Source organism: Anser cygnoides, chromosome 2, assembly GCF_040182565.1.
Source record: "Anser cygnoides isolate HZ-2024a breed goose chromosome 2, Taihu_goose_T2T_genome, whole genome shotgun sequence".
Classification (NCBI taxonomy): Eukaryota; Metazoa; Chordata; class Aves; order Anseriformes; family Anatidae; genus Anser; species Anser cygnoides.
Genome location: NC_089874.1, coordinates 44415642 through 44434207, shown reverse-complemented (window position 1 = coordinate 44434207; position 18566 = coordinate 44415642). Strand labels below are relative to the sequence as shown.

Here is an 18566-nt window from a genome sequence, read left to right as displayed (position 1 = left end):
TCCATTTGATCCCTGAGTGGATAAAGGGCTGTGGCCTAGGAGGAGGCCATTTATGAACACCTGCCATTATGCTGACCGCGTTGCTGGTGTTAAAGTAACGCTTTCCTAAGTTTCAGCATTTATGATTTTCACCGCATTTACCACACAAAAATTCAATCTTTGTACAACATTGCTTTCGTAAGCTAGTTTCTATGTGTTCATGTTCACACACAGTGAATGGTCCTTAAGCTTTGGTGGCCTCCATTTTCACTGGAACTACTCCTGCATTTGAAGCCCAAACACCAGTTTGGGCTGTGTTCTGGATACACACCGTTTGAACTATTTTGTTCTGACTTTAGTATCTCCTCAGAAAACACCTTATTTGAAATACAAAGCTTATGTAAGGTGCTGATACAAACACAAGCATGTTCCCTCCCAGTTTTGGAGGGAGTTATTCTGGTGGATGAAAGACCTAAAAAAAAAAAAAAAAAAAGGCTGGGCAATGTGGTTTGGGGAGGGAAGGGTGTGGGGGGGGGGTTGTCTGTGTGGGCAATGAATGTGTTTTTTTTGTGGGGCTAGGGGGTTGGTGTTTGTGTTTTTTGGCTGCGTGACTGAGGCCCGGCCGAGCAAGACGCCTGCCGCCATTTGGCAACGCCACCACAACGCCGCGGCAGCTCCAGCCGGCCCCGGAGCGGTACGGGGGAGCGGAGCGAAGCGGCCAGGCCGCCTCCCGGCCCGTCCCCGACGGCGGTCTCGCCCGGCCGCCCAGGGCAGCCCCGGGACGGCTGCGGAGCCTCCCTCACGGGCTCGGTGCGGTGCGGGCAGGCGGCGGCGGCGGCGCCCGGCGAGGCGTCGAGGGACGGCGCGGTGCACTGCGAGCGGGGCGAGGGACACGGGGCTGGGGGGCGGCGGGGGGCGAGAGGCGGGGAGGTGCGGGGCTGCTGCCTCCTCCCTCCCGCTGCTCCCGGAGCCGGGGGGTGGCCGCGGGTGGTGGCCTGTCGCCCCCGCTGAGGTGAGGGCTGAGGCGGGAAGAGGTGGTGCTGGCCTCCGGGTCCGGGGTAGGCGGCGTGCGGGTAGGGGTGCGCAGGTGAGTGGGCTTTGTGGGCTTGGTGGTGGCTTTTTCAGGGCCCTGTGATGCCCCAGTTAAGGTCGGGGAAGGTGGTGACCGGTGGCAAGGTGAAGGTGGCCCGGAGGGTGGCCGCCAGCCTGAGCTGTCTGGGTGCAGGGGTAGGGTGTGAGCCGGGGGAGTTGGCAGGCAAGAAGAGCTCTCACCTGGCACCAGAGAGAAAAGCTGAGCAATCCTTACTGTCCTCTGCCCACCTTGCTGCGCTGTCCGGAGTTTCTCCTGAGCAGCATGCTCTTCTGTTGCCCATGCAGAAGGAGCAAGTCGAGAGCCGTCAGAGACTCCCCGGTAAGAAAAACAAGGGGATCCAGTGCGGGGTGGCATCGCAAAGCAAGAAGGGTGTCGCTGTGCAGATACCAGACGCTGCCCTGTGTGAAGACTGGCGAGCAGCAACCAGGGTGGCAGGAACGTGCTGGGAAAAGATTGGAAGCAGAAGGACGGGACAGGGTCAGCAGCCATCTTTCTCGCGAGTTACCTTGCGGAAGAAATTCTCAGGAGAGACCGGTAGCCCAGAAGGGCTGAACCTCTCAGGCTTCCCAGAGAGTTCGAGGAGCTCAGGAAAAAAACGCAAACGTTCCTATATGGAACTGAAATTGCAAATCCCGACCTCGGAGGAGGAACTTGACAGCACAGAGAGTACTGTTCCCTGTTTGCCAGAAGCAGAGGTGCTGCAGCCTAGAAACAGCGCGTGTAGTACTGAAATTAAAGGCATTGGTTCCTTAATGATACTGAAACTGCAAATCCCAGATCTTAAAAGGAATTTGGGGAACGAGGAATCGGCCTTGTCTGAACCACAACCTTGGGAAGTGGTAGATAACCCAGGGAAGATGAATCCATGTTCTTTAAAAGGTTCAGAAAAGCCCAAGAAAAAAGGAAAGAAATGCTTGAGAAAGAAAACCAGGCCATCTTTGGGGAAATCAAAACTACACAGGCCAAGAAAGAGAGGTGGATCTGCCTTGGTAGAACTCCATAGAAAGCGTCTAGAGTCCAAGAGAGCTGTGAGTCTGAAGAAGAGGGACTCACTGGCGTTACTGCATGCACAGGGTGTAAGCGGCCAAGAACAACCAACAGCCAGAGGAAAGCTGCACAAGCGTTGCGTGATAGAACAGCAGCAGAGCTCAGACCCTCAGAAAGGAGCAGATAGACTGGGGGAAAGTGGTAAGCATTTGTGGAAATACAGGTGGAGAATTTGGGCTTCCAGGACGAGGGGCTGGTGCTGCAGTAAGACCTTGTTAGAAAGTGAAAAATCAGATTTATTTTTTTTCCTGTAGGTTAGTGTATGTGTGGGACAAAGTCCTGCAGGCAGGAAGGGGTGGTCTGTGTCCTATCTCAAAGTGACTGTCAGCATGCAGCTGGTAACCTAGCACTTACCTATGTGCTTCTTGAGCTAGGGACTTTACAGAACTGTGAATACCAGTCTTGGAAGAAATTTTTAGGAAGAGGAGAGGCTTTTGTTGAAAAGCAGTTCTTTAGCACAAAGGAGAGGAGACCACATAAACTGGTGGGGGCAGAAGGGGAAGAGAGAAGGGGCATCAGCAGCAGGCCCTGAGTAAGAATTTTTCTTTACTTGTTTTCTCCTCCAACGTAGTGTACGCGTTTACATGTAGAAGGTAAGGCACAAGCAGCAACAGAGGCAGTAGTTCCAGCAAAGCTAAAATAAAAGATAGTAAATTCGACAGTTTTATGTTATTTGATTATTTTCAAATGTGTATCATGCAGTCATTAGTGCTTGCCTTTGTATAATGCTGGGTTTTGTTGTCAGAACTTTCGGCTTTTTTTGTCGCTATTCTCTGCGAAGTTCTAAAAGATGCAGAAACAAAGATTTCATTTTGGTGTGCTAAGAGAATATTGTATCAAATGAACAATTTTGAAAGAGGATTTTTTAGGAATTCTCATTATTTTCAATGCAGTTGTCTGTAAGGCATTCTTTTTACTTCCAAAATGAGTATATTCAGATGACAAACATTTACTGTAGGTTATTAATGAATATTTCATCTAGATACCAAATCCTGAAAAATTTGAGATACTAAAATTATGTTTGAAAACTGAGGTCTTATAAAACCAAATTTTACCAATACTTTCTCAAGTTTGTTCTCCATATGAAATTTTCATGTGTACAGTTTACATAATCTGTATGTGCTCTCAAATAAAAAGTAGTATTTTAGAAAAATGCAAGTCCTGGAATTTTCCAGGATTTAATCGGACGATATATCTGAAATAAATTATTGCATTATTATAAACAAGCTTTCCTATTACAGAGAATGTACTATGTAAACAAAAGATTTTAAGGCTGATAGTGCAAACAACATCAGTGTTTCCTTGCCAGACTTGCTCTAATTGGTTTCCACCTGTTTTAAATACACAGCTTCCAATGACCCTGTGACATCTTCAGGTTCTGTTCTTTTTTTTATACATTTTCTAAAGACAATTTGGTACTCTTACGTCTGCTAATAGTGCTCATTAAAAATGAAAAAACAAGATTTGGTGAATTGTAACAAACGTTTCAGTCTTACACAGTGTCATGTTCTTTACTAGCCTTGAATGTTTTTGTCCTCTTTATAAAATAATGCATTAGGGTGTTTTTTTCCCCTTAGTGTATTCTTTAATGAGACTACTTTGTTTTTAAGCAGCAAAGAAAAAATGGAAAAAAAATGAGCAAGACTCAGGTACGCAGGCTGTGAAGAATTGTAAGGCAAATCTAACTAAGTCAGAAGATCTCGATGAAAAGGAACCTTGCTACTCTGAATCTCCTACAGTTGCTGCTTTAGGTGGGACTCAAAACAAGAGTTTTCTTTGTCATCCTGAAGCAAAAAGGTCTGTTATACAGCTTAAAAAAAGGAAAGCCAGAATTGATTGTATCGCGAGCTTGCAAAGTTTGAGTGTAACTACAGCAAAAAAAGTGATAAATAAATCTGCAAAACGTGTTGCTGACCACTGCAGAAACACCCTAAAGCATTGCAACAGCTTGCTCTGCGTAACAAGAAAGAATCCAGTTGTGAGATTAGAGGCTTGTAGTTACGTCAACACATTTGTAAAATCTTTACTTGATGGAACTGCCAGCACTTTTAAATTAAGTAGATTCTTCCATTTAGCCCAGCATAAGAGAAAATCTGCTTGTCCTGACAGTACAGTAGAACAGAGTGAGTTGAATTGCAGCACTAATACAATGCAAAAAGAAAGCTCACCTATAAAAAGTAGTTTATTGTTTAATGAAGTGAAATCTCAACATAAAAAAGGGTATTTTTCATGCCATCAGAGTCAAAGCAATAAGTTTTTAAGTGAAAAAAAATCGAATATTGGTAGAAAGCGTGCAAAAAAGATGAAAATCAGTGAGATGTCAGCCGTGCAGAATGTTTTCACGAATGGGGCTAATGAATGCACTAAGTGTGAATTAAAGACAGAAGTTGCCACATCAAGCTCCTCTGCTGTCTTGGGACTAAACCATAAAGAAATGGCTCTGTCAGATTCATGGGATTGTACAGATGATCTTCATACAGGAAACAATACTCGTGAAGCACAAGAGGCATCAGCACAGAGGAAGAATAGTACCAAATCACTTGCATTTGAAGGTGGCTTTAAGAAGACATCTAAGCTCTCAGTAGTAGCAAAAGGAGAAGCTTCAAGCTGTGAGGCACCACAATGGCACTCTGCTACCTCGGGTAGTCTGAGAGCACTAACTCAGGCCCGTGGTGTTTCTAATTGTCACAAAAGCACGACAGGTGGAAAACTGAATAAAGTTAATAGGAAACTGCGTCAGTTTACCTGTCAAAGAACAGTACCTATGACTGGTAAAAATGTTTGGCCTCGTGAATCTTGTGCCAGGACTTCTGAATGGGTTCCTAAAAATCACTGGTCCCTCTCAGAAGGAAAAAGACTTCTAAGTCAAGTCTTCGAGGAATCCTCTGATAAAAGCAGCCTCAAGGCTGTAGGAAACAGTGCTGTGACAGAAAATTCAGGGCAGTTGGATTTAAGTACATCATTGGCAGAAGTTAAGGAACGTGCACATAATGCAGTGGATCTAAATGCCAAATGCCTGACTTCAGTTGAAACATCAGAATCCTCTTCTATGGATATTGATGAGACTTGTGGAATGAGCAATGAAAATGTGGAATCACCAGTTAATATGGTTACAAGTGCTGTGGCTTTTAACCCTGATGATATGCAAGAAGTTAAAGCAACCTCAAATTTTACAGCAAAACCAAAAAATAAAAACAAAGGAGCTGTAACAAAGAGAAGCCCATCTGTGACAGTCCAGAATAACACATCTACAAGTAACAAAAGCAGAATAAACTTAAGCCGTAAGGCATCAGTTGTGAACCAGACGCTTTCTGATGTAAAACTAATGAAAGCATTAAACACCGGAAACCTGACGAATTTCAGAATTCCTTTACGCAGAAACAAATCCGAATCCAGGAAATTGGAATGTGTCAGTTCATCAGAAAGAAAAACCTGTAGCCCACTAGAGCTCCTGGATAGCTCTAGTGTTTCGCAAAGGCAGAAAAAAAATGAGGAGACTTCGGTAAATTCTGAGCAGCAGCCCCTTCCTGTAGTTAGTGATGCTACATCTGCAGCTTCCATGAAGGAAAATGCTGGTAAGATCAACGGTAAGGACTTGCATCATGATGGCTCTGAAACCCTTTCGAATGAGATGCCCACGCTCCCTGAACATGCCTCCTTACATCCGTGTCCTGCTCCTGAGAGGCAGCTGGAATCATCTCCATGTGGCTTCAGCACTGCTCAATGTGTATGGAAGTCAAATTTTCCTGAGCATTCGGGGAATGCAGTTGACCATCCTGTCGCATTAGAAATACGTGGTGGTGGCAAATCAAGAGTGAATCGTTCACAGCCCAAAGGTGATTTTTTTCCAGATATTCTTGAAGCTTACAAAGAAGATGTTCTTGTCATTGATGTGATTCAGGATGACCCTGATCTTTTTGGAACCAATGACGACGAGGAGCTTACACTCACAGCCTGTGAAAATTGGCCCATGAAGACATCCTGTAGTAGCATCTTCATTAAAGAAGAGAAGCAGAATCTTAAGCCTGAGTATGCTGTTATTCCAGAAAATAGAGGTTCAGTAAATGCTAATTTTAGGTATGCTTATCATTCTTTTCGATGACAACAATCCCAATTACTTTGATCTCCTATCAGTATACTTTGGTTGTAGTTGTCAGACTTCCTTAGAGAATTTGGCTAGTATCTGGGCTGGCTTTAAGCATCAAAGTTTGATTTGAGATATGGTAGGATTCTGTGTGCAGATGAACTATGCTGTGGTTTCCTGGTAAGAACAAGGATAAATCCAAAATGGAAGAAAAACCTAGTCCTCAAGAATTGGTCTCGATGATGTGAAATATGAAAGTATAAGGAAAGCTAATTATTAAGAGTAATATTCTTAGTAAACAACAATATTTTAAAGTATCTGGCTTAAGCAGTATCCCTTTGAGGGTAGTTTTTTAGTTGTGAAATGGTACGATACTTAGAAATACGTCTTGCTTTTCCAGGTGTAGCTAATACTTTTGCTGTCTGTGTATGAGTTAGTGGCTGTCTCTGCAGCAGCCTTCCATTCTGTCTTTCTCCTTCCCCACTTCTCTTCTACCCCCGGACATGTGAATAGCTTTCACATCTGTAATTTGGCTAACACGTTTTGGATGTTTATAAGCCTGCGCCGTCATTCAGCAGAAGCCTAGTATACATTATCAGGCATTCATTTTTTTTTCTGGGTTTTGAGGTGATAATAAAAGTCACTGAAGGGGGGAGCACTTTAAAGTAGCCACAAGCTTTTATAAAACAAGCAGTAGTCTCTTGTGGAATAGATGAACTTGTCAACTCACTAGTCCATTTTCTTTTCTCTAAGCTCTGATACCTCTGTTTGATAAATGAGTTTTGAGTTTGAATTTTTTATCTTAAAGAGAAAGCCAAAATTGAGAAAGCAACTGCATGAGATTTTTCTTCTGAAGATAAGGGTTTTTTTGTTGTTGTTGTTTTAATTGGATGGTGTTTGATTTTCTTCCTTGGCACTTTGTGGGTTGTTTTACATTATCTTCATTTTAAATAAAAAATGTAATTATTTTCAAAGTTGCACCATCTTATAACAGCATTCATTTTTTGTCTCTTTGCTCTCCTTTCCCTCCTTTATCCTTTCCCTGTCATTAAACTTGCGTGAGAGAGGACAGGAATCTTCTTCAATGTGCTGAGCAGGTTTTAGACATGAGAATATATATATTTTTAAAAAATAGAATAATACTTTTTACTAAAAAAAAAAACCCTCTGAAGAACAGAGCTCAAAAGACAGGTCTTTAGTAGGAGCACCAGTCTTCTTAGGAAACAATTAGGCTGTAGCATACTGAATTTGTTAGAATGAGCATTCATTTTCTGTTTTTGTATAGTGTATATTATATCTTAAACATGCTGTATATAGCAGAATGAGTGGTTTCTATATATTGCCCCTGGGTAATAATGGCTGTTCAGAGATGGACAGAGTTTCCAACTGACTGTGTCCAGACAGCTCTTGCACAGAGTGGAAGACCAGACCTTCCGAGCCCTTTCCTACCATAACCGACATGTGGGTGTAAAGTTTGCTATTTGTACAGTACTAACTGAAGATTTATTGGGCCTTGTCAATAGTTTACAGGGAGGATAAATATTCCCTTTACTAAGTAATGACATTGAGTTGGAGTAACATTATCAAACCATAAGATGAAGACTGAACTTGCTTGAAACCAGATTTCAACTTTCTACCTCATATCTGTAGAATTTGTGTGCCATTGCCAAGGAAAATTGAAATGCACGGTTCTGATTTCTTAGAATTTCTCTTTAATTTGCTTAAGAAGCCGGCAAAATCAGCTGTTGTTGCTTTGTACCTGCCATAAGTTGACGCAAAGATCATTAGGAGGTTCCTGACTGTAGTTGGTAACAGTCAAGAACATACTAATGAACTGAATAGGAGAAAATTAAAACAAGGCAGTAGACCTTCAGAGAGCTTTCTGAGACAGCTTAGATACCACCAGGTTTGATGGTGAGAGTGGCCAGTTCATGCTGTCATTTTTTATTTTGATGGCATTTACCTGATAATACCGTGACTTCAATTTTATCTGCCCAACCAAAAAAAGTGATTAAGCTGTTTATATCATTATTCTGTTTATATCGTACTACATATTTTAAAACAAAATGCTGTTTCTGTCCATGGCGTTTCCTTAGGAATATCCTGGTATTGTATGTGTTTCATTGTTGGCTTCTTACTTTATGCATATTCAATTTTGCTTTGCAGCAACATTAGTTTGGAAAGCTGCTTCCATCTGTCTGCATAGAGCAGTGAGTCAGAACTGCACTGTCATCAGCCATCTCGAGCTCATGTCAGCTCTAGTATATGCATATTTTGCTTCGTGTTTGGTTAATACTAACCATTACACTCCACAAAAATACAATCGAAATGATCTTAACCAGAACAGAGGTGCAAGGTCTTGATGCTTGCAGGTGGTGGTTGTTGCTAACCGTTTTCTTTACCTGTATCAGAACATAGCTTTTGCTCTGATTTCCCTTCAGACTGATAAGAACAGGCAGATGATGAGAGAAAGGATCTGGATCTTTGCTAAAATTGTTTCAGTGCTTGTGTATGGGGATGGACTTCAGTAGATTAATTTTTGTGTGATGGTGTTTTGCTCTGTAGATACAGAAAGTAAGAGCAGTATGTCTGCTAGCAGCAGGTTATTCTGAAAGTACATGGCTAGGTTGTTAAAGCTTTTTAAATTGTGTTGAGTAATACTTAGAAGTTTAATAGTATTAAAATTGTAATTGGAAAGGACACCGTTGGTGCATTCATTTGTGCTCTTCCTCCAAACACAAAAATCTGAGATCTAGCGGCTCAGAGCCAGAAGATCTGGTGGCTACCTTTGGAAGAGCATCAGCAGCCAGCCATTCTTGCTCTGAGGACACAAGCATTTTATTGTTTTCCTTTCAGATAAAATCTATAAACTTTAATCCCTTTTCAAATGCAAAACAGCAAACTGAACAACACTCTGGTTCGTGTAACTTGTTCTGTAAAGAGAGATTTGTTTAAACTTGATCATCAACAGCATACAAGAGCATCCTGCATTCACTACTCAAAAAAATCCTAACGTAATCAGTCTGTTTCCATTTCCGAACTCAAAAATGCTTTGACTTCTGCAGGTTCTGTCAGTGCTCCCAGATTTATCAGGCTGGTGAGCAGCACCCAAGTGTTGTAATAAATGTAGCTTTCTGTAGATGTTTGAGGCACTTTCTTTGCAAGAACTTGAAAAGTGGTTCTCATAAATATTTCAGACTACACAGCAGAATCTGGTAAGGATTTGGACATGGCGTTTGACCTGAACATGAAGATTTCAGTCTCTTTATGTTGTTACATATTTTCCATTTTAAAAAGCCTGTATGAAGATGACAGCTTTCTGGAAATGTCTGCACTGCGATTTTACAAAAAAAAAAAAAAGTCAATTGTAGGCGAAATCACTCAAGCTCTTCATTTCATAGAAATGTATGGCCATGTAGGAGAGAGATGAAATAAGCCTGCCGAGAGCCTGCTTCTAGTAAAAATCCATCTTACCTCTGCAGACTTGCTGTAACTTGATTAAACTCTGTTTCGTAGTATTTCTAATAGACCTACATAGGTGTCTGCGCCTGCATATCGGGTAGTTCAAAGTTACACATCCTGGGAAGCTTTCGTTTCCATTAGGTTCTTGCAAATTTCCATTGTTCCATTTTACTGGGTAGCTTGCTGCTGTTATACTTGGTCTCATTCACCAGGTACAAGCTTCCAAAATCTGTGATGATGACTTTGTTGTTTTATTTATTCTATATATGATTTTTAATTTATTTTTACCTTCTGCGTAAATACAAGATATTCTTCTAACTTATCTTTAAATAGGTGAACTAAGTAACTTTCCGTAAACCTTTTTCTTACTGTTTTTGGGATTCGTTGTTATGCAAAGTGTCTTGAATGTAAAATTGCTATAAATCGCATTTTATAGATACTTATGAATTGGTTTATTAGCCCAGTATTTCCATAATTCGCTGTATAGAGAAGATTCTCTTTTTCCCTGATTTAAGCAAAGGGGAAATGAGATGATGAGCTTTTACTAGGAAATTTAGATTTTGAAATGTCTTGTTTTTACTTGACATGTCTAGGTGTATGTCTGTAGCAATGGACATAGGATAGCCAAAAGAGGTTTAAGAACATTCTGATGAGGATAGCGTATTGTAAGTAAGGATTCTGTCTGTAGCTAAAAGTATTACTGAAAACTTTAATTTTACAGAACTGGTTAGATTAATTCTCTTTTTGCAAGACGGAGATCTTAAATGTACTTTTTGTTCAAAACAGAGACGTTACCGTACAGGAATCTGGAATGTTGAATCATGCTGAAAATTCAGAGGATTTGGCAATAAAAGGTAAGCGTCTGAGAAAGGAACCACAAAGATGTTCAGTGGGAAAATCTAGGATCTTGGCTCTCCATATAAAATGAGAACTTGTCAGTTAATAGTGTCTTCTTGTAACAGTGATTTATTTCCTAATTATGTAAAGTGCACGTCTTTTGAGATGGTACAAACCTCTTACAGAAAACATGTCTTTCCCTGTAGTTCTTGTCTGTTGATAGTACTGTCTTTTTTCTGTCCTTTTATTTTTTCTGTCTTTTTTTTTCTGTCTTTTGACATCTCTGGCACTTCAGGAAAGGAACTCTGTTAGTTGATGAGACAATAATAAGACATTAAGTGTTTTTATATTAATGTGTTATATTCATGTAGAAAGAGTGAGTGGTTGGAGCAGAAGTAGCATCTTGGAGAAAAAGGATTGAATTTCCTTGTGGGAATAGTGAGCATTTGTGGGAGGAATGGTTTCAAGCTTCAGTGATCAGAAGGCAAAATAAATGGTAATGGGGTTGTAAGAGCTCAGATACCAAGACCGCTGAGGTGCAGTAGGTAGCAAGTGTACAGCTAAGCCTGTTCTTACATAAAGGGCCAGAGGATGGAGCATGGCACCTGCACTACTGACGTGTTTGAACCCAAACCTGGAATCCAGTCTTGTAATCTTTAGTAACTTCTACTTTGCATAATCTGGTTGTTGTTTTATATCATATTCTAATGAAATTAGAGGCCAGAAGTCTATGGGTCTTCTTCTGGGGCTTAAAATAGAGAAAAAGGTTTAAGCAGCTCGTTCTTCACAGGTCTGAGTAAGTTAGGATCCAATCGCACACTTAAGTTACCACATGCATATTGATCTGTCCTTGATGATTTTTGACTGTAACTTTTTAAAAAGATAAATGACCTGATGATGATACAGACACCGGTGACTATGTGATATGATGAAATACTGAATTTCTTTTATTGTGCTTAAAGAACCACTTCAGAGAGCTGCAGTTAGGTGGTCTTTTCATTTCCTGTGGCACTTAACAAAAGGTGCTGAAATTCCCTTGCACTGAATTCTCATTGAGTTTACTGTATCACAGGAATTTGATTTTTTTTCAGAGCTATCTGTATTTACTGCTGAGTTACATCATGTCATTATGATTAGCTTAGCCTCTTCTCCAGCAGAGACTTAAGTCTTTATTTGCATAGCAAATTAACATACATGTCTTTGGCTGTGTTTTAATAATAAATCGTAACTGAATTTATTTTTAAAATATTGAATTCAATGTGATATAAATAAACCTGTTACACTGTTCTACAGGGACTACTGCAGAACATACAGCTTGGTTGGAATTTTAATTGCAGATTTAGTTTAATGTTTATTTGAAAGGGTTTGTGCTTTAAAGTGAAATAATTTTACATGTAAATTCTGCATTTAGGAAGTCCTAAAAGCTCTTAAATGTCATAGGTTGTAAGTCTTTGTAATATCTAGGAAATAAAAAGTTTTGTTGTCTTGTAGTATGGGAAACATAAAGTAATGTGTTTGTACGTTTTCAGCTACAGATATTAAAACCCATAATTCATCCAGTAGAAACAGTCCTTTGCGAGGTGTTACTGAGGACTCTTTTGAAGATGGGCAACTGAGAAAGCAAGATGGATTTCTAAAGAGCTTTGAAATTAATGAAAAGGTACCGAGAAATCATTCTTTCTGTTGCTGAATAGTTTAAGAAATGGTAATTCATGTGTTTGGATAGTTTTCATTGCTAAGTTTTAAATTCCTGTAATTAAAAGATATTACATCCAGAGTTTTACAATTACTGTATGCCGTTGACATTTTAAGTTTTGCTTGATGGAACTTGTTTTTTGTTTTTAACATGACATCAGTAATTTATCTACAAATTTGAAATGAAACAAGATACTGTCATCTCACTTGTTAAGATAATTCTCTTTTACCAGTTGTATGAAAAATACTGTTTCAATGGACACACAAGAGCACTACTGTGCATATGTAATGTTTTTAGATAACATACCTAGTAAAAGTAGGTGTCAAGTATTTCTCACCGCACAGCCGCAGGAGGAAGGATGGCATTTGAACCCTGGGGAGCTGCACAGCCATCCTGCCTCCAAGGAGGAGCATTATGTGACTGATCACTTGGGCAGAAGTGCCATGACAGTAACATACTGATTTCCTTGCAATTCTGAGGAGAATGTTAAGCAATTTTCATGCTCAACAACTTTATTTGACCTTTCTGCTCTCTCACCTCCTTCCTCAAGATAATAAGTCCAGGTATTTTAAGCGTTGCTAAAGTTTTATGCTGTTTACCTATTTGATAATGGATTGGAATTTATATTTCACTGCCACTCAGATGTAGGTGCTGATAGTGTCTACTGTTTTCCATTACATCTGGAGTGGATAATGGTTTTAACTGGGTAAGTTAAACTACAAAGTTCAGATGGCTAAAAATTGGTAAGTGCAATTATGAGGTGATAGAACAGTAAGGAATGGGTTTCCCTGGCAAAAACGATTTTTAAAAGCAGAATAGAAGCATTTCCTTCAGCAAATGGAATTGGTGCTTCTAACATGTGATTCATAAAGTGAACGGCACTCTTTTGTCCCCAGCGTGTTAGAGAGGATGAAAGGGTATGTCAAATTGTGTAGGTTGCTGGAGAAGCAGTACTTGCTGCAGTATTGCCAGGCCAATCCCCAGATGGGCTTCTTCGTGGTGTTGTGGCTTTATAAAATCAGCGTCCTAATATGTGTGCTTTTCTGTGCCGTGTTGGACAACAATAAATATCTACAACTAATCTCACCCAAACCTCAATCTTAACCAAAGTTAAGCCATAAAGTACATTTTAAATATCTTCACAGTTCAGGTTTGCAGATGGAGTGACTGCTCTTGAACCGGAAGAAAAAGGTGAAGCAGAAAAAAGGTAAATATACCGTGTCCTTCAAGTAACCTGTGATGTTCGCCAGTCACTTCACAAATGAAAGGTGACGTTTTTGCCAAAGCACCATTGGCATTTTAATTCTCTTTTTCTGTTATATTATGACTGATTTAAAAAAAAAAGTGTCAAATAGTATAATTCATAGTGGTAAGTACAAGAAGAATATAGCCATATTGCAGTAGTAGCCTAACAGACAACAGTTGGTATTTTGTCTTCTGACTGGTGACTAAATATAGCCACTTTATACCGGCGTCTCACCTGTGTTGGCATCTCGATATAAATACAATGTAAGATAGATTTCCAGCCACAATAGCATTTACTAGAACATAAAAGAAACTCTCAGCTTTCTTTTCTGCCTCTTGGGACTTTATAAATTCATGAGGCGATTTAAAGATTTCATTCAAATTCAGACTGACAAATATTTGAGCAGCAGTAGAAAAAGGCTCTTAAAAAAATGGCATGTGGAGTTAAGCATGTGCTTAACTGCTATGCTGGCTTCAAGCTGTGCTTACTTCGTTTATTGTACTTCCAACCTGAAGCGTCAAAGTAATACGCTTCCATTCAACCTCAGCCCAAAAACAAAGCAGAAGACAACTTTGTGGAAAAAATAAACTTAACTAATGGAATACTCAAGTAAATAAAAGATAAAGTGAGTCATAGACATTCAGAGTCATTTTCACAATAGTCAAGAAAGTTTAGCTGGCATAGAAGAGGGTACTGCTTTTTTCCAGTACCAGTCACGTTTCTGTGACAGACTTGAAGTGTACCAAAAGTACATTATACACAGAATATTATGTCTTTTCTTTAATCGGCTAGAAGCTTCAAGCTCTTCTTCCTGTTAAAAGTATTTTAGGTTTACTATATGCCATAAATGGCTTTTCATGCTACAGAAAAAATAGATTATGCTGGATAAAAATATTTGTGCAAGTTGTAGCACATTAATTCACGTCTTTCCTTAACAGAGCATTAGAGCTGAGATAAACTTCCTTAGTTGAAACACAGCACTCTGTGCTTAACTCCAGTCCTTCATTCGGAGTAAAACTCTTCTCTAGTCTTACTCAAAAATGTTACTATTGCAAAGTTTCACCTAGAAGAAGACATGGTTACTGTCCCTTTTTAGCAAACTCTGGCTCTAGTGATGATGTCAGTTAAAAAAATGATTTGGTTGTTCAGCTATATAGTTTAGAGTTCTTGGCTGAATTGTGTAGTTTGACATCTAGATTAAAAAGCAATCTGAGATTGTTATCCTGAAGGTAGGCTGTTACGAAAATCCTGATGTATCACATCTGAGGCTGGTGTGGTGAAGAAGCATAAAAAATTTTTTACATGGTAACTTGAAAATTCTGGGTGATGAGATCCACAGATTTTTTTTCCTCTGAGGACTAATGCAGTATATTGACTGGAATAAAAGTAAAGATAGATATTAATGAATTTAGGCTTATTCTATGGAATTTATTCCTCTCTGCATTAGCATTTTTGCTTCAAACTGTATTAAAAACAGTCTGCAGTTTCGGAAAGGTTTATCCTTGCTATAAGAAGTAATAAATAGCTAGAATGTGCTTCTCGTAGGGGATAGCAAGACTATTGCTTTCTCCAAACAGCAAGCATGCTGAATTGTTGTTCATACTGAACCCAGATTCTTAATTGAAGGGAAGAAGATCTGCTAAAAGGGGATTTATTATAATAGCCCCTTAATAAAGTTGTTGGGACTGCTAGCCATTTAAATATACAGTGAGTTTTTAAGTGTTGCTTTAATTTTTGCAGAAATTCTCATCTTTTATATACTTAATCCCCCTTTATAGGTATTTAGTATATGAGAGAAGCACATGTTTAATTTGGCTAACCAAATGTTTGTTTTTTAACACTCAACAGTGACTGTAAATACACAGACCTTATGAACTGTGAGCTGCTCTCAAGACTGCCACTGCATGTCCCGAACGTAAATGTCCCCAGTGAAAGTACAGTGCTGAAACCCTGGAAGAACGGTATCATATGCTGTATTAGTGAACCCTCCAGAATTTATTCTTACGTGTGTGTTACCTGCCTATAAAGCCATAAGGATTTTCTTCAATTCCTGAAGTCATTGGCTGAAATTTGTTTTATTTTTATACATGGAAGCAAAAATAAACACGCTCATGTAAAAGGCTAGGTTTTTGTTTGTTTAGGTTTGTTTTCTTGATTCTTGTTCTGGATTTTTTAGCAGATTCCTATTTGGTTGGATGAAATATCATTCATTTTATATTATTATTTATAGCTCTCAAATACTTTAATGGTACAATAATGTCTGCATTCTTAGTATTTTGACAGCTTGTGTTTGAACCATGTTTTTAGCAAATAACTTATTTTTCTTTATTTGTGGTCGGAGAATGTGACAACAGGTTTTCTTGATTGATTGTTATCTGTCAGCAATGCTTGGCAAAGGAATTTGCCCACCTTGCCGAAGATCAGAAATTTCTTATGTATGCCAACTCAAACGTTTGTGAAGCATTTGCTAAAGTGCATCAAGGAAATGATCTAGATTTAATAAGCAGCACTTCATTTTGACCTGGTATATTTCACAACTGGGACAGGTACCGCTGAAGTGTCTCTGCTACCAGAGAAATCATAACGTAATGGAACTGTAGTCATAGCTTCCTTATCTTTTTCCCTGCACATGAGAACTCTGATGTTTAGCCTTACATAAATGCATAGTTTTATTTGGCAAACGAGATAGAGAAAAACCAGGACTTGATTACTTATCGATAGATAGTCATTCTGTTCCTTTGCAACAGCTGTTTTGGGAACTGATGTTTTTAGAATGATTGGTTAATGTGGATGTTTATAAATGCGGATTTTCTGAATTGAGATCAGTGGCAGACGTTCTTGCTTTATTTCAGATTATACTGTCAGTCGGAGTTTGTAGAACAATTTTATCATCACATCACTTAACAGTATTTTTAGGAAGTGCAAGAAACATAACTGCTATAAAAAGCAGCAGTGAAATATGTCTCCAGACTACAGTGGTTTAAAATTGCTCATGTCTTTGGCCTTAAAAGTGTACTCATATTCTGAAGAGTTCTTGTAATCCTTCTTAGTATCAGTTGAAATGGTTACTAAAGCAAGAGCTTCTGTGCTGGGAGAGAGTAAAACAGCCCTTTTCTCCCCAAGAACAGTGCGGGTAGGATCAAGCTGCTTCACTTTCTAGTGCCTGCTCCCCTATGAAATTGGCTTATGGTGGCAGGGAGAGTACAAACTCTTGTTGAAAGGACCTGGCCAGAAACTCTAGGCTGCGGGGACAGCAAGAATCTAGAGGAAAGGCTTCCGAGCTGAAGTTCACCGTGGCATTTTTCTGCAGCTGCTGGCTGTTTTCTCAGTCTTGTTCCTGTCACTAAATCCGTCCCTTCCTAAATTTACTAAATTCCCCATCATCACTGCACAGAATCGTGCAGCCATGGTAGTACTTAACATTTACATATTACATTGTTCTATTTCCACTTCCCATCCTGCGATGGCCCTGTCTGTGTAGAATGACATACCAATGAAGAGCCTAGCGCAGACCTCTACTAGAATGTGCCTCTTTATTGGACGTTCTTTATTTAAACTGTAGTTTTTCAGAAAGCACTGAGCACCCTGCCTTTTGAATAACCAGTTCTTTCAAGATGCCAGATGGGCACCGTAGAAAGCAAGGCATTCAAAAGCTCTTACTTCTCTTTAAATGTGAAGTTTAAGAAATTGAACTCTTATCCTCTATTAACATTATTCATTCTTCAGAAAAAGAAATCTCCATTATCGGCAGAAATTAAAGATCTAAACTCAAGTTTCATGTTTAAGAAACCAGTTACTTCCACTGGGCTTGAGCTTGATATTGCAGTGCTTGAAACATACAGATTATGAAAGGTTTTATTTCAATTCGGAAAATAGTTTAAACTTTTTGTTAGTGATGTGGCAGTGCAAAGATTACTGGTAAAGTCGTCATTTTTTTTCCTTTTGAAATTAAAACTTCTGGATATTTTCATTCCATTTCTTTTCTCATCTCTGTAAGTTAGATAAGAAACCTTGCATAACGTTGTGAAGTTTAATTGTGAATGTTTGCTATTAAGCCCTTACTCTTGAAGTTTGTTTAAAGTCTCAGTTTCAGGATAACTAAGAAAAGTACAAGTTACATTACTTGTTTTAGATTGTATTAATCAAATTTTCATTAATCATTGCCATGACTTGACAGATTTCTAAATATAAGGGAAAATAAGATAAATGAGAATGGTTTCAGTATGACTCATTTTATTACATGATCCATTTATTGTCTTCATCCTAATTTTTAGATCATACATTTTCAGAAAAAGGCCTTTCACTGCCATTGCAAAACCATGGAGATTCTGAGCCATGGACGACAGACAAAAATGCAAAAGTGAGTTGCAGAATCTGTGGTGATTTCTGATACTTTGGCACTAAATTTGTTACGGATGTTGAGATAATTCTCCACATGTCCAGTAAGAAATTAACAAACCTGTTAGATTTATGTTTCTGCTCCTCTAAAAATGTTATGAGTAAATAGAATTTCTGAGAACAAAACCAGTGATTTGTTCACAGTGGAGCTTCGATGATTTCTGTTTCCAGCTTAAACAAAAATGAATAATGCTTTTTGTTTTACTGTTTTTGTAGATGTGAAAAGCAGACAAAGTTTTGTATGTTTAGGAGAGACTGCATTATCCATTATGCTGGGCACTGAAAAGGGTAAAGGAATCTGACCCACCCAGAATTGTCATCTTGTTATCCAGACCCATACAGTGCAGTAGTTTGTCATCTTTCTTCTTCTAACATTTCGATATTTTGAAATTCTCAAAAAAAAAAAAAAGAGCACGTGTGCTTTCAAAAAAATATATATTTTTTTTCTGCTTGTTTTAATTTTATTTTTAGGCTTCTCATTCAGTCCAGCAGATCCTGGGGATGATTGATTTGCCCCGTAGATATTGCAGATACTATTTCATGACTTTGCGTGGCTGTGAAAGGGCAAAATGTTGGTTTCGGCATGTTCCTGAACAAAGACATGAAAAGGTAAAGAGATTTATTGAAGAAAGAAGCAGACTGTAAATGTGAACACTTTTTAAAGCCAAAAAACATCTCCTGTGTTCATTTATATATTGAGAGAGAGTAAATGTCAGAGATCGGT

General features: G+C 39.1%; 1 protein-coding gene across 4 annotated transcripts in view; it reads left to right on the top strand.

Annotated features, from left to right (window-relative positions):
- Positions 1–331: 331 nt before the first annotated feature.
- TOPAZ1 (testis and ovary specific TOPAZ 1) overlaps positions 332–18566 on the top strand; it is a 37858-nt gene continuing 19623 nt past the window's right edge. Inside the window, exons 1-9 of one of the 4 annotated variants that reach the window (XM_066991958.1) lie at positions 332–673; positions 1357–2260; positions 3730–6196; positions 10452–10519; positions 12032–12162; positions 13344–13405; positions 15293–15405; positions 17719–17804; positions 18314–18451. In XM_066991958.1, coding sequence (XP_066848059.1) covers positions 536–673; positions 1357–2260; positions 3730–6196; positions 10452–10519; positions 12032–12162; positions 13344–13405; positions 15293–15405; positions 17719–17804; positions 18314–18451 — 4107 coding nt within the window. In that variant the 5' untranslated portion in view covers positions 332–535. Of the gene's footprint in view, positions 674–923; positions 2261–3729; positions 6197–10451; positions 10520–12031; positions 12163–13343; positions 13406–15292; positions 15406–17718; positions 17805–18313; positions 18452–18566 lie in introns of those variants that run through there. The other 3 variants (XM_048077990.2, XM_066991957.1, XM_066991956.1) reach the window with 3 other exon arrangements.